General features: G+C 29.3%; 2 protein-coding genes across 2 annotated transcripts; one reads left to right on the forward strand and one right to left on the reverse strand.

Annotated features, from left to right (window-relative positions):
* The first annotated feature begins 853 nt into the window (after positions 1-853).
* On the forward strand, positions 854-8064 carry LOC130982613 (alpha-dioxygenase PIOX-like). Its single transcript, XM_057906655.1, has 9 exons — positions 854-1030; positions 1172-1438; positions 2435-2584; positions 4751-4884; positions 6046-6259; positions 6467-6612; positions 6714-6956; positions 7051-7253; positions 7336-8064. The coding sequence occupies exons 1-9, from the start codon at positions 1001-1003 to the stop codon at positions 7803-7805; spliced, it is 1857 nt and encodes a 618-aa protein (XP_057762638.1). The 5' UTR covers positions 854-1000; the 3' UTR covers positions 7806-8064.
* A 3924-nt stretch (positions 8065-11988) lies between these two features.
* LOC130979409 (uncharacterized) lies at positions 11989-14604 on the reverse strand. The gene is made up of 2 exons (XM_057902849.1): positions 13819-14604; positions 11989-12234 (listed from the first exon to the last, which is right to left on the reverse strand). The coding sequence occupies exon 1, from the start codon at positions 14392-14394 to the stop codon at positions 13828-13830; it is 567 nt and encodes a 188-aa protein (XP_057758832.1). The 5' UTR covers positions 14395-14604; the 3' UTR covers positions 11989-12234; positions 13819-13827.
* Between the last annotated feature and the right edge of the window lie 335 nt (positions 14605-14939).

A 14939-nucleotide genomic window follows, 5' to 3' on the forward strand; every position in this document is an offset into this window, starting at 1 on the left:
AATTATTAATTAAATAATAAGTACTAATAAATTAAAAATTAAAAATAAAAATACTATAAAAAATACGGTAAAAAATTTGAATTTTATCATTTTAAATTTCTGTTATTAATTTTAATAATATATTTATTTTTAAATAATATATGTATGATAAAAAAAATATATTTATTTTTTTGGAGTACAAATTTTATTATTATATTTGTATGTTCATGATTTTAATTATACTTTTAAATACTTTGAATAGATTTATTTTATTATATTATATTTTACATATAAATATATATTCCATCATGTAATTAAATAAAGATATATTTTTTTAATAAAAAATTTAATAACCAAATTAACCATTAATTATGTGGGTAAGCAGTGATTCACGCCAAAAAGAGACACTGGCTATACTATACTGGGAAGAGAGGTTGTGTGGGAGGGCATGGCGATGACGTTAGCGCTTCTTGTCACGAACGCGACGGTGCTTGGAAGGACCAAATCCACGTGATGAAGTGATAAACAAAGAATGGAGGAGTGGAATGTGCTTCAATTAACGGGAGTGGAGCTTTGATATTTTAAGAATAATAAATTATAAAATAACCCAACTATGGTTAAGATAAGAACCAATTACAATGTGACACGTAATGAAGGATAACTTACATGTTATTTTAGAGGGGTTGGATAGCATTCACCTTATAAAATTATTATCATGTTTTATATATTTTACTCCCACTAATAAAATTTTATGATCCATCACATACGACTGTTGATAGAAAAAGAAGAAAAATTTTCTTTCCCTTGCGAATTGCGATTATAAATACGATCAGCTTTCCGAGAAATATACACAGATACATATTCATTGGTTCATCAAAGTTATTAGTAGTGCTGAGTAGTGTTTGCTAGTTAGTCCAACCGTTCAAGCATGTGGTCTATTGTAATGGATCCAATTAAAGTTGTAGCCACAAGATTCCAACACTAATTCATCCATAAAGACTTTCATAAAGCAATTGCTAAGATGACAATCATAGACTCTTTTCTCTTCATAGTAACAAAAAACCTCCCGTATTATTATTATTATTATTATTATTATTATTATTATTATTATTATTATTATTATTATTATATATGTGTATTTATGTTCTCTAATATGCTTGGTTAATTATTTTTTTTTCATGGATTAACACAGATTATACACTCGATGGACAAGTTAGGGATCAAATGGCACCGGTTACCGGTTTTATTAGGGTTACTATATCTGGGGATTAGGAGGCACCTTCACGAGGAGTACAACCTCTTCAACGTTGGAACAACACCAAAGGGTGTTAGGTTTAATCCTTCTGATTTTCCATTCAGAACTTCTGACGGAAAATACAATGATCCCTTCAATGAAGTTGCTGGAAGCCAAGGCTCTTTCTTTGGCAGAAATGTTCTTCCTGTTGATCAGAAAAATAAGGTCCTCATAAAATAAAATAAAACTTCTTAATTAGATCAAAGACTAAAGATGGAAACTTAGGTGCAGTCGACTTCACGTGAAGTTGATAACTGAGAATTGTTAGATGATTTGACTAAGTTTTTATCTAACGACTCTCAACTATCAACTTCACATGAAGTCCACTGCACCTGAATTTTTACAAGAATAAATTTTTACTTTGATATACATGACTTATCGCATCAAGAAAATATCATCTTTTTTATGAATTATTTTTTATTTTTATTTGAAGTCTCTAATTGTGAGACAAGACAACGAATTTATATCACACAACTCTATTATTATTGGATGAATTTGACCTTCAACCTTTAAAAAGAATTGACATATTTAATTCTCAAATATTATTAGTGAAAATTTTATTATTCAACTAGTAACAAATTCACTTTTAACATGCTTATCCTTTTATATTTTTGTTATAAGTTATACTTTTTATTATTGAAAAGCGAAGACATAATTAAGGCTTTATTTATTTTTCAAAAATAGTTTATATAAATTAATTTTTAAAAATAATCTTTTAAAACTTATAATATCTATGTTTGGTAAATTAAATTAAAAATAATTTGTAAAAATATTACAATAAACATAATATAAAAATTAAATTTAAAAATTAATTAATATACGAAATTATATTAATTTTTTAATTTTAATTAACACAAGTTAATTTTAAAAAAAAATATTTTAGATATTTTTAAAATATTAATATTTTTTAAAAATTATAAATATAAACACATAAGTTTTTTATTTATCAAATATAAAATGAAAAGATTATAATTAAAAAAAATAAGTATCGATCTTTTTAAAAAAATTTTATCGAACCAAGTCTAATTCAAGTATATTGAAAGCCAAAAATAGAAAAGAATGAAAAGTAATTTCTACTTATTTATAGTATTGATAATCATAAGTTCATAATTAAATAACTTCAAATGTTTCATTCAATAATGATGAATTATTTGTAAGTAGTTACTGAAGCCGGATCCAAGTGTGGTAGCAACAAAACTTCTGGCGCGCAAAACGTATAAAGACACTGGCAAACAATTGAATGTGATTGCAGCTTCTTGGATTCAGTTTATGATACATGATTGGATCGATCATCTTGAGGACACCAACCAGGTAGAACAAATACCAAGAAAAAAAATATATAATTGATAATTCATATGATTATTCAAGCATCTTGCTAATAACTGTGCTAAATACATTAGTTAAAATTATTATATGTGAAGAAAAAGTTTAGATTAAAAATATGAGTTTTGCTAACATATATTTTAAGGACAAAATTATTAATTACAAAAATTCTTACAAATCTGTTTGAACTTTGAATTTTCAATATATTTATTGTGTAATTATTAAAAGAAAAAATTAACACTTTCACTAATAATAATAATAATAATAATAATAATAATAATAATAATAATAATAATAAAATAATGTACTATTAAAATACATGTTAATAACAGTATATTTTATCTAAACTCATCAAATTTAAATTAAATATTAAATTAAATTTTTCAGCCAAGTCTTTATTTAAATTTTATATTTCAAGTCATGTATAAAGAAAAGAAATAAAATATAAAAATTTGTATATTACTCTCTTTCTTATTTTTTTTCTTTTAGTTATATACAATTATTAAGGTAATAATTAAATTTTATAAAAATTAAATATACAAATTTGAGAAAAAAATAACTCTAAAACAACCTTTATTATTCAAAGCATATTTTCTTCTTTTTTTCTCATAGTTATGATTTTCAGTAATAATCTCATTAATTTTTAATAAACAATTTTTAATAAAATACTTAAAGAGTATAATAAATATAATAAATTAATGTGTTATTAAAATTTAAAAATAACAATTAATGTAATACAAATATAAAACTAAAAAGAGGTACTTAATACGAAAAGAGAATATTTTTTTAATAAAATTTGCTAAGAACATGGATTAGAGTCTCAGTTACAAGGTTTATATTTAAGATTTTAAACATTTGTATTTTCAATGTATTTATTGTATATTTAATAAAAAAATTAAATTTTTTTTATCAAAGTCCTTAATCTTAACAAATCATTTTTCAATTATTTACACCAGAATACAGAATTCACATTTGTTTTTCTGTTTCATCACTCTTGGCTTCCATTTTGATAAACATTTAGTAGCTTTCCATATTTTCCAAAAGATAACATTAGTGTCTGTCATATCATATGTTTAATTACATTTAAATGGATAACACAAAGACACCAAATGCAAAACTGATGAAATATATGCATCTCAAAATTAATGCCATCCAGAGCAGTGTTAAATGCATCCACATGTAGTCCCCATTCAAAATCAACACCCATCCCACCTACCAATCGGATTTTTTTATTATAAGTTTCGTTAATATTTATCCTAAGAGTACAAAGTAAGGTTATTATAAGTAAAAAATTTAATTTTTTTATTTTAATAAATACATAACAAATGTATTAAAAATTAAATTTTACATAATTTTTTATAATTTATCATTAATAATTTATAACACATTTTTAAAACACGCATCAGTTAAACTCTTTTTATATTTATAAGTAAAATAAATTGTTTATTTATCATTATATGTAATTTTTGAAATATATATACCGATTTAGAATCTGAACAATATCTCAAATGTAGTGATGGGTAGAAGATAATTAAGCATATATTACTAATACTACTATGGCTTAGCTTGTTCGGATATGTTCAAAAGTAGAGCTTTTTTTTTTTAATTTATGAAAAGTTAAAAATTAAAATTATAATATTAATGTTTGATGCAAATTTTAAAATTAAATTTTAATTTTTTAAAAAATTATTTAAGTATTTACAGAAATGTTAAAAAAATGATTTTACTCATAATACTTTTTTTATTATTTTTTTATAATAAATATTTTTAAGATTAAAAAATTAAATATAAAATAATTTATTTATAAAATATTTTTAATATAAATAATGTTTAAGTTTTTTTTAAAAAAACTTAATTAAACTATTTATTTAAATTATGCCTATATATGAGATATATAAAGAATTTAAATGCATTGATTTTGAGAGCTAGTGTATCCAAAATCTATTTCATTTAATAAATTGAATATATTTTGAATATACTGCATCTGAAATATATGTTAACTCAGTTAGGAGTTCAACATCCTAATTCCTACATATGTGTCAAATTTGTTTCATGAACTGTTATTATATATATATATATATATATATATATATATATATATATATATATTCTCTCTTCCTGAGTTGTAAGTTGATAAATAATATTGGAATGCAGATTGAAGTGACAGCGGCAAGAGAAGTTGCAGATGAATGCCCACTTAAGTCTTTCAGGTTCTACAAAACAAAGGAATTTTCAACAGGCTTTTATGAAATTAAGACTGGAGCAAAAAACATTCGAACACCATGGTGGTAAGAAATATTATTTCTCTGACTCTACAAATTATATTAGCTTCATATATTCATAACAAAATTTATAAAAAAACCAATACTATGTAACTAATAAAATTTATTATTTTTGACCAACACTTAATTAATACTAAATTTTAATTCTTAATAGTGTAATAACAAGAATCCTAAGTAGAACTCTACAAAAGTGATTCCTGTTTTTTTTTTGTCCTTAAACTTTCTTACTTGTATTTTTACCTTTTAAAAAAATAGTTTGATCTATGTAGTAATATTTAATTTGATGTTAGTATAAAATTTATTTACATTAATAATATATAAATTAAAGTCAAATTAGATGGAAGTGGGATCAATACTTGCACGTACTCAATAAATGATGATGATGAGTGCTGAGGAGCATTGAGATAATTTCTTAGTACAGTATTGTTTTGCAATAAATTTTGTCATGCATGATTTGTGGCACCGTTTTATGTTTCCTATTTTAATTAAGAAAAATATTTTATTTTTATTTTTTTTACGATTTTTTTCAACCATCCCTAAGTTAATCTTGTAAACCAAAAGTATATAATAATTATCACGCCAATAATATATATAGATACCAAGTATTAAGAATGACCATGTGAAATATATTTAATTTATTAAATATTTAAATTTGATCAAATTAAGTAGATATAATCCTCACTAATTAAAATACCGATAATTGTATTCACATGCATCTGATATTAAGTGATATTAATAAAGTGATTTCTTATTTTTAGGATAAAAATATTTTATTTTTTTAATTATGTTCGTAAAAAACTATACCAAAATTTACTTTTTAAAATATTTTTTGAGAATACATATTTAATGTGTGATATTTTACTGTATTTTTAAATAATTTAAAATATTTTTGTTGATAACATAATTTAAAAGTATTTTTATCGACACTAAAGTAATTTAAGTATATTTTTAGTGGTTTATCCTAAAAAAATATTTTTATATAAGATATCCAAATATAAAATTATTTTTGTTTTTAAGCTCTTTTTTATAAAACCTTTACTCAAACAAACCCTATATCTCGTTTATTTTGAAAAAAAAAAAAGGCATAGAGCACAAACACATAAGTAGTGTAGTCTCTGTTTATAAGACCTAATGAATTAATAATTTATTAAAACCAATAAATTGAAGGGATGCAAGTGTGATATACGGAAGCAATGGAGAAGTTTTGAAGAGATTGAGAACATTGAAAGATGGGAAGATAAAGATATCTGAAGAAGGGGAACTTCTCCATAATGAAAATGGAATTGCAGTCTCTGGTGATGTCCGTAATAGTTGGGCTGGTGTCTCAACTTTGCAGGCCCTTTTTGTTCATGAACACAATTCTGTCTGTGATGCTCTCAAGGTATGTATATGTTTTCTGTTGTAATTAACTAACATACCCTAAATTTTACAATAGATCACGTTTTATATATTTATCAACTAGTTAGTTAAGTTAGTTTTAAGTTGGTTAGAGATAATTAGAGGCAGTTAGTTACCGTTAGAAATCAGTTACGGGTAATATAATATTTTGTCTGATGTATCTGAAGTTGAATGCACAAATTAAAAACAGAAAAACTACCCAGAATTGGATGATGAAGAAATATATAGGCATGCAAGGTTGGTGACGTCAGCAGTAATTGCAAAGATTCACACCATTGATTGGACTGTAGAGCTCCTTAAAACTGACACTCTACTTGCAGGCATGAGGGCCAACTGGTATCTCTAAACACTCTCCTCTTAATTATATGTGCCTAATTAACTAAAATTGTTTATTAGCTGTACATGCATGTTTGATTAATTATTGAAATAATTTAAAGTATTGTGCGCTCAAGGTATGGATTGTTGGGGAAGAAATTTAAGGACACGTTTGGACATGTTGGAGGAAAAATCTTAGGAGGACTTGTAGGATTGAAGAGACCAAATAATCATGGTGTCCCATACTCTTTAACTGAGGAATTTGTCAGTGTTTATAGAATGCACTCACTCTTACCTGATAATCTTCGACTCAGAGACATATCTGCCACTCCTGGACCCAATAAATCTCCACCGTTAACCAAAGAGTATGAACATTATATCAACATTCATTGCTAAATGTTTTTCAAATCTTAAAAAAAAAGCTAAGAAAATTTCCTTTGTGGTTTGGTATTATGATAGGATTCCTATGAAGAATTTGATTGGACTAGAAGGAGAGAAGACTTTAACAAAGATAGGGATTGTAAGTCAAATAGTATCAATGGGGCACCAAGCTTGTGGAGCACTTGAGCTTTGGAACTATCCAATGTGGCTCAGAGATCTCATACCACAAAACTTGGACGGCTCAGAAAGGCCAGATCACGTGGACCTACCTGTTCTTGAAAGTATGATATCAAATCCTTACCCTCTATTATTCTAACATGCCAAACATAAAAAAAAATGATATGAATATATGTGATGATGCAGTTTATAGGGACAGAGAGAGGAATGTAGCGAGATACAACGAATTCAGGAGGGCATTATTGTTGATACCAATCTCGAAATGGGAAGATTTAACAGATGACAAGGAAGCAATTGAAGTACTAGAAGATGTTTATGGTGATGATGTTGAAGAGCTTGATTTGTTGGTTGGCTTAATGGCAGAGAAGAAGATTAAAGGCTTTGCTATTAGTGAAACTGCTTTCATTATATTCCTCCTCATGGCAACTAGGAGGTTAGAAGCTGATAGGTTCTTCACAAGCAACTTCAATGAAGAGACATACACTAAGAAGGGTTTGGAATGGGTCAACTCTACAGAGAGCCTTAAGGATGTTATTGACCGTCACTATCCTGAAATCACTCTCAAGTGGCTCAACTCTTCTAGTGCCTTCTCTGTTTGGGACTCTCCCCCAAACACTTCCAATCCCATCCCTCTATACCTTCGTATTCCCCATTGATCATCATTTCACCCTTCCGACTATATTAAACTCCTTTAAATAATTCTACTTATACCGTTAGAATAAAGCAGTTTTACGGTGCATCTAATTATGTTTACACGATCAGTGGTCATATTGTGAGTACATCAAAATTAAACTCATAAATAAATAGTTAGCCCACTATTAGAAAACTCATCGGTCACCAATATCAATATGATTAATTATTGTTGTTACTTGCACTCATAATATTACTAGTTATTAGAAAACTCATCGGTCACCATATATTCATAGCATTGCTCTTATTCATTCTCTATGTCCTTTTATAATTGCTGTATATGTTATCTAGTGAACAACTGAACATGCACACACAAGTTGGTCGTTTCTCACATTTCTTGATCACAATTCTTAAGTCTCAACCATCACAAAGAGAGGACCAATCGTCCTATGTGACTCACGCATTCTAATTTTCAAAGACAATTTGAATATTAACCCAAATTTTACATAATTTGTAACCATTATTTATCATCAAGGTGAGGCATAAAGGTAAATGCACAAGAGCTTAATTAAATCAATGATAAATTGATATATATGATTGGATCATATAAAAAATTTTACTTTTACATGATAAGGTGTATCTTCAAAAACTAGGTAATTAGTTTTTGTTTTACATGTCATGTTGTATTATGGTTGTGCTTTAATAATATCTTGAGAGGCTTTGTTCCTCCGTTAAATTCTCTTAATATAATGATTGCTGGTGTTAAGCACTTGTTCTCTTATAAAGCTTGAGGTTCGTTCTTTTTCTTTCAGTGTAGTGTTGTTTTTGGTTGGCTTGATGTGATATAGTTTATTCGAGGTTCGTGACTTCGTGTGGATGATTGGTTTGAATCTTATATGAATTGAATATTAAATATTTCACTATATCTGTGAAATTTTAATATGAGATGATTCTATTTCCATAGTTAGATAATTTACCTTGTATGCCTATCATACTGTATTTATGTTCTAGCTTCTAGCTTCGTCAATGAGTTTGGGAGGCTTCATTCTTCCAACGATTTATTTGATATTATGACTGCGGGTATTAGGAAGCAATTATATTAAAAGTTTACATTATTAGATGAAGAGTATGAAGTGTGAAGATTACGTTTTTTCTTATATTTTTATCTTCCATGTGCCTATTGTCTATCAACAAGTAAAGTGTGCGAATTCAGTTTAATACGCTTTTCATTCTCGTGTACGAAATAGTAAAATTTAAAGGAGAACAAGGAAACTATGACAAACAGTAAAGGTATTATTTGATACATGTAATTGATCTCAGCTAGTGAAATAAGGGAAAATTTTTTGAAAAAAAGTAAAAAAAATAATTATTTTTTAAAAACAATTATTCCATTTTTATTTATCGAGATCTAACTTTTTTTTGTCCACTGCATCAGCGAACTTGCAAATTTTGTTGAAAGAAATTCTGTACGGATGAACTTTATTAAAAGTAATAAGTTTGTCGACCGATTTGGCAAACTTACTCCCATTTTTATACAATTTAGATAGTATTAGTATATTTTTATTTTTCATTTAATGTAATTTTATTCACATAATTTAAAATTATAAAATTTTTAATTTAAAATTTAAATTAATAATTTAATTCAATTTGATAAAAAAAATAAACATAATTAAGTTTAACCCGATAGCATTTAGCTAGTATAATCTTCTTGCTCATAATGTAAACTGGCAATTTCCTTGTCTACAATTATTTATGCTTGTTTATCCTGTGTCATGAAAACTCTTTTGATTTGTTCTTCACACAAGGTTTTGCTTATTCCAAGTCGCTTTCAGCCATTTGATGATTTGAAACTTGCATTGATATATATCCCTTTACTCAAGTTGAGCTATGAACAAGAAGCACTTTGGAAGAGCTAAAGAGGCCACATAACTTACCAAACGCAAGAAACAGAAGATACACACACACACCTACGGTTGTTTATCCAATCACCATGATTCCTACACTGCAATGGCTAATCTCATGCTGTTGTTCCCTTCATTCAGCACCAATGCTGTTCCATAACCATACTTCTCTGTGCCCAAGTTATTTGAGACTTAACTAAACACATGTGCATATCAGACATAGTATTAGAGAGAAGTATCAGCAGGGTTCAAAACACATTTTTAATTTGGGCATGCATTTTAATCAGGCAACAAACAGCAGATTAAGAAGTATCTAATGTGGTTAAATTTTAAGATGACCTGAATTTCGAAAGGGTAAGCTTAGTCCTACATCGGCAGCATTCTCAAAACTCCGGGCGATGTGAGACTTGTTTGCCATTCCTTTCTCGACACTCAATAAAAGTGGAGAGTTTTTATTACAACTCAGGCTCAAAAAGGAACACAAAGGAAAATCACACACTGCATTACAGCTTCAGTTTTGGTATTGCTTCATTTTCAGAGATATATATTGGACAGGGTATAGATGCCATTGGTCTCATAATTACCCTACAGCAGGTACGAAAACAAGGAAATAGTTCAACATCTAGTCATGGGTCTGAATGGCTCTGAATTTTTTCAGTAAGTTCTAATTTCACTTTTTATCTATACAAAAACCATGGTCTATTTTTTCACTATTTCATCTTCCTTCTTCCTCTCAAATAGATCTAGTGTGGGAATGAAGACTACATTCCTATTTCGAGATAATTATATTTCAATTAATTTAATGGGGATCTCTGCTACTTCAAATAGAGCTATTGCTATAGTAAAAGTCTATTAGGTGTATGAGCTGGCTTGTGTTTGTTGTATTTAGAATTCTTCTATACTCATTGAAATTGCATAGTTAGCAATAATATAAGCAGGTGCTCAGTATATTTCAAAATGCTGGATGTTATTATTATAGTAATTATATTGTATAAATTTTGTGCCACAAAATGGACAAGAAAGTATATTGTACCAATACTTTTATGAAATTTTATTGTAACTTCTTTTCTCGGCTACATTGTGTCACAGTGCAACGTGTATTGTGTGATAAAGGGGTTGTTGCATTCAAGGACATGGTGAAATAGGACACCGAGGTCGAGATGCTAGTGTACTTCCATATTTCTCTGTTTATAGCTCAGTATTACCAAACAACTCTGTATAGTGTATACATCTATATTTATTTATGTCTGTGAGACACTAATCAAAATTATTACTTTAGAATTATCTGGGTTAGGCGGTCCTGTGAGAAAAAAGATGTTGATCTTGCAATAACCCCGTTGAACTTTTTAAACCGTGTAATGATTACATTTTCATTTATCGTTTATCCTCAAGGTAATTTAACACGTCATAGCAAGGGATAAATTAATGTCTTTGACATATCAATGTCAAATGTTTGAAAACTTTGCTGATTGAAACGGATTTGTTTGAAATAAGATTATATGATTAACAAAATATCTTAGTTGAGTAATAAATTAGTGCCAGTTTAAGCTAGACTAAGTGTTACACTGACATCAGTGACATGATATATATATGTAACTGCTTGCTATTGATAATTCTTTTTAGAAAAAAAAAGGAATTAAGTTACAAATTGTTGATAATAAATTACTCGTAAAATTGAAGTGAATTATACAAATGAGTGACAAGACATTTAACCCAACCTAGTTATCAAATTGAGAACGAAAAGTAAAGAAATCACGGTAAATAAAAGATAAATGATAATTATGATATTTGACCACAGAAAATCAAAAGATAAATCTTTCATTACTTTCAAAATCAACTGGTAGTTTGTCATTTTCATCAGTGTCCCCTCCATGTTCATTCTCCGTAACTGTACTAGCCATAATTTATGGTAAACAATGTGCTACATGTATTACCAACAAAGCAATACGATGGATGTTCACGGATTTGGAATTACAAATCTCAAGTTCCACCATAATTAACATTTAAAGAAAGATGGTTGGCATCCCAAATAATCATCCGGTTGAATTAACTCATGCAAGAACAGAGAGCTCCGCATTGTTTGAAACACTTATGCTAAACTTTTTCCTCCAAAATAAAAAATAAAAAAAAAAGAGAGAGAGAGAACGATTCAAAGGCCTCAATAAGTTGGCAGAGAACGAAAAATATGATTAAAAAACCTACCATACCATGCTAGATAGGAATCAATGAAAATAATGATCATAATGTAAAGAACAGATTACAGATTATTAAATAAACCGAAGGCAGGATGGTAATAAAAAAAATGCTATGACAACAACCCAAATAATTAACTCCATAAAATCAAGAAGAGATGTGAATTATTGTCTGCTTTTGACATGATAATTATCATACAGCAATGCTACACAAACAACCCAAATAAACAACTACTTTGACAACTGCAAAAGCTAATGTATTTTATACCTTTACTCTACTCCTTATACAAAGACACTCCTTCATGCCTTTGGATTTGATAGCCCTTCTAAGAGAAGGTTGCCAGTAGCACTTTCAAAAATAGCTGCACAAAATACCTAACTTTCATGAATGTTTAATTTACAAATGATCCATTTTAAAAATATTTAATTTTCTACTCATTCCTTCTTCATCCAAATTTTAGTTATCAACATCATCATAAACACATTATTCCCTCACGGTCACAGTGCTTGATTTGTAGAAGAGACTCTTTGAAACTACCTAGCTATCGGGTTGATTTAAACCGAAATCTAATATCATACAATCACTCCGAAGTATATGTATAGCATTTCATTTCTTATCTCAAAGCCTGCATAAATAACTCATTTTACAAAACCATAAACTTAGCCATCTACAAAACCATAAACTTAGCCATCTACATACCTGCAAATATATAAACCGTCAAACTTTAAATGCTTGTTATTGATTCAATTTTAACTTGAAGTCATCTAATCTTAAAAATGCTAAACTATTTGTTACCCAATTCAATTATACCTTGAAATCATATTTTAGGTTCCAGTTACCTTATGAGCCAACCCAAAAGAGGAGGGAGGGAAGGTTAGAGAACTAGAGAAGGAAAAAAAAGAAGAGTAAAACTTGTGTGAGTAACAGAAGTTTCAAGATCATTTCAGATTAGAGTAGGAAGTGGAGGAAATTAGAACAGCATGTGAGGTCATGCTAATAGATACTTATTTCACCTCTTATATTAATCTAGAAAATCACCATTTCTTTTTAATCTCTGATAAATACAAATGGTAAGGATTGCCTAACTGTCAAATGACTAAAAGGGATATGCATCATTAATATCTATCCTAGAAGGACAGCACGGGAACATTAATTCATCAAAGCACTCCATACTGTAATGTTGATGTTAGGAGATACTTAAAAAATACAGAGGCTTCAATGGCAAACTAAGGATTAACAGTCAAAACATTTCAAGCTCCAACTACTCGTGGGAAACAAATCATAGATTATTCCTTCAAAATTCTGTGAGCATTCTCCAAAAGTACAAATTTAGAGTCACCAATAGTTTCTTTGCATCACAATGCATAGATGTAACGAAGGCAAAAATATTATTCAACTCACATTCTTCCTTAATGGAAGATAAAAGGAACAAGCTATGAATCTAAGATACACTGAGTAAGCCTCACATAACCATTCTAAAGCAAAAGAATCATAGGAAAGACCAAATTCTATATAAGAACACAAATCATAACAAATACTCAAATGATGTGAGACACAATCCTCTAACACTATAGCGCTAACTCAACACTAAGTCATCAATCTTGAAGGTCACGTGAAACCCCAAGTAATGCTTATCACATGAAGGTAGAGAAAAAACACTATACTATACTAAAACATTAAGAGGAAAATAGAAAAGAAAAAAGAGAGGCCTATTGATTCTGTTATTTTCGGGAAGAGTATGTTCTTCCTATCTTTTCTAAACAAATTACACTCCCACGTAAAAAGTTACAAGCTGTTATATGAAAAGTTATCACATTGAAACCATTTCTTGCATCCATACTAATGCCATGATGAGAAACAAACACTCGGAATATGGTAGTAAAGTTCTAAGAGCTAAATCTTCCCCTGAAGAAAAAAACAATAGAACAGGAAAAGAATAAATAACCTCATTTGATCAAGATCCAAGAGCAGTGCCAAGAACAAAGGAGAAGAGCTCGCGAACGGGCGAAAACTCGACGAGGGCAATGTCAACAGCATAGCCAGTAACAGGAAGCTTCAAATCCCTCAAAACAGAGAATCCTTCGGCCATTCTGGGCTTGGGAACGTGCTTGGCAACGGAGCAATGAGGGATCCAATTGTCAACGGAATAGTCAGCGGGAACCTCAACGCCTTCTTTCCTCAAGGCATCGGAGAGCTGAGAGTGGAGCTGCAAGAGGGAAAGCGTGGGAGTGGGAGAGAGAAAGAGGAGGTTGGAGTCGCCGGAGAGAGAGCCGATGGAGGAGAAGGAGAGGGGAAGAGGCTCTTGCTTTGAAGCGAAGGGTTCGAGGATGGAGTCGAATTTGGAAGGGTCGAGGGAGGAAGAAGGGAAAGAGAAGAGTGTGATGTGAGGGCGAGAGGCCATGTCGATGAGGTGAGTGCTGATTTGGCGGCGAGCGAGGGCGTTCCATGCTTTCAGGACCTGGTTCTCCAGCGCCGGGTCCAAGTAGAGTTCGATGGCGTAACCGTATTCTTGTTGCGACATTTCTTCAATTGGGAATGGAAGTGGTTAGTTGTTGGTGGTTTGGGTTTGGGTTTGGGGGAGGGAACGGAAAAGGTTTTAATGGGGAAAGGTGTTTAGATCGACAACTGTACGGATTGAATGTGAATCTGAATGTCAATGACGCCTCGCCTCAACACACACACACGCTCCGTTGCTCCTTGCTTCGCTTCATTTCTTCAGATCCCGGCTTTATTCTCTTTTCTTTAGTTCCCTTTTAAGTTTTTCTTTTAATTTTAGTACATAAATAAAATTGGTCTATTAATAATTGTTAATATAAAAGTTTTTCTGTTAATTATTCAAGTCAAATTTAGCTGTAATACAATATTAAATCCGTTTATAATTTTTTAGAACTGAAATAAAAAATTTGAAATGTTAAAGGTCAATTTAAGATTCGGTTCAAACGTTAAGGATCAAAATAATAATTTATCAAAAGAAAATCATTGTATGAACCAACATTAGTTAGTTTATTTTTAATATTGCTCAAATATCAAAAAGAGTGACTACTGTTGTGTAGAAGTATTATGTAA

The sequence above is a fragment of the Arachis stenosperma genome, chromosome 5 (assembly GCF_014773155.1).
Source record: "Arachis stenosperma cultivar V10309 chromosome 5, arast.V10309.gnm1.PFL2, whole genome shotgun sequence".
Classification (NCBI taxonomy): Eukaryota; Viridiplantae; Streptophyta; class Magnoliopsida; order Fabales; family Fabaceae; genus Arachis; species Arachis stenosperma.

What these genes read in the sequence shown, in the direction of transcription:
- LOC130979409 (XM_057902849.1), bottom strand. Translation starts at nt 14,394, where the DNA reads ATGTCGCAACAAGAATACGGTTACGCCATCGAACTCTACTTGGACCCG.
- LOC130982613 (XM_057906655.1), top strand. Translation starts at nt 1,001, where the DNA reads ATGACAATCATAGACTCTTTTCTCTTCATA. An exon ending in ATCTTGAGGACACCAACCAG is followed by an intron (nt 2,585 to 4,750) that starts GTAGAACAAATA and finishes ATTGGAATGCAG; the next exon opens with ATTGAAGTGACAGCGGCAAG. An exon ending in TCTCCACCGTTAACCAAAGA is followed by an intron (nt 6,957 to 7,050) that starts GTATGAACATTA and finishes GTATTATGATAG; the next exon opens with GATTCCTATGAAGAATTTGA.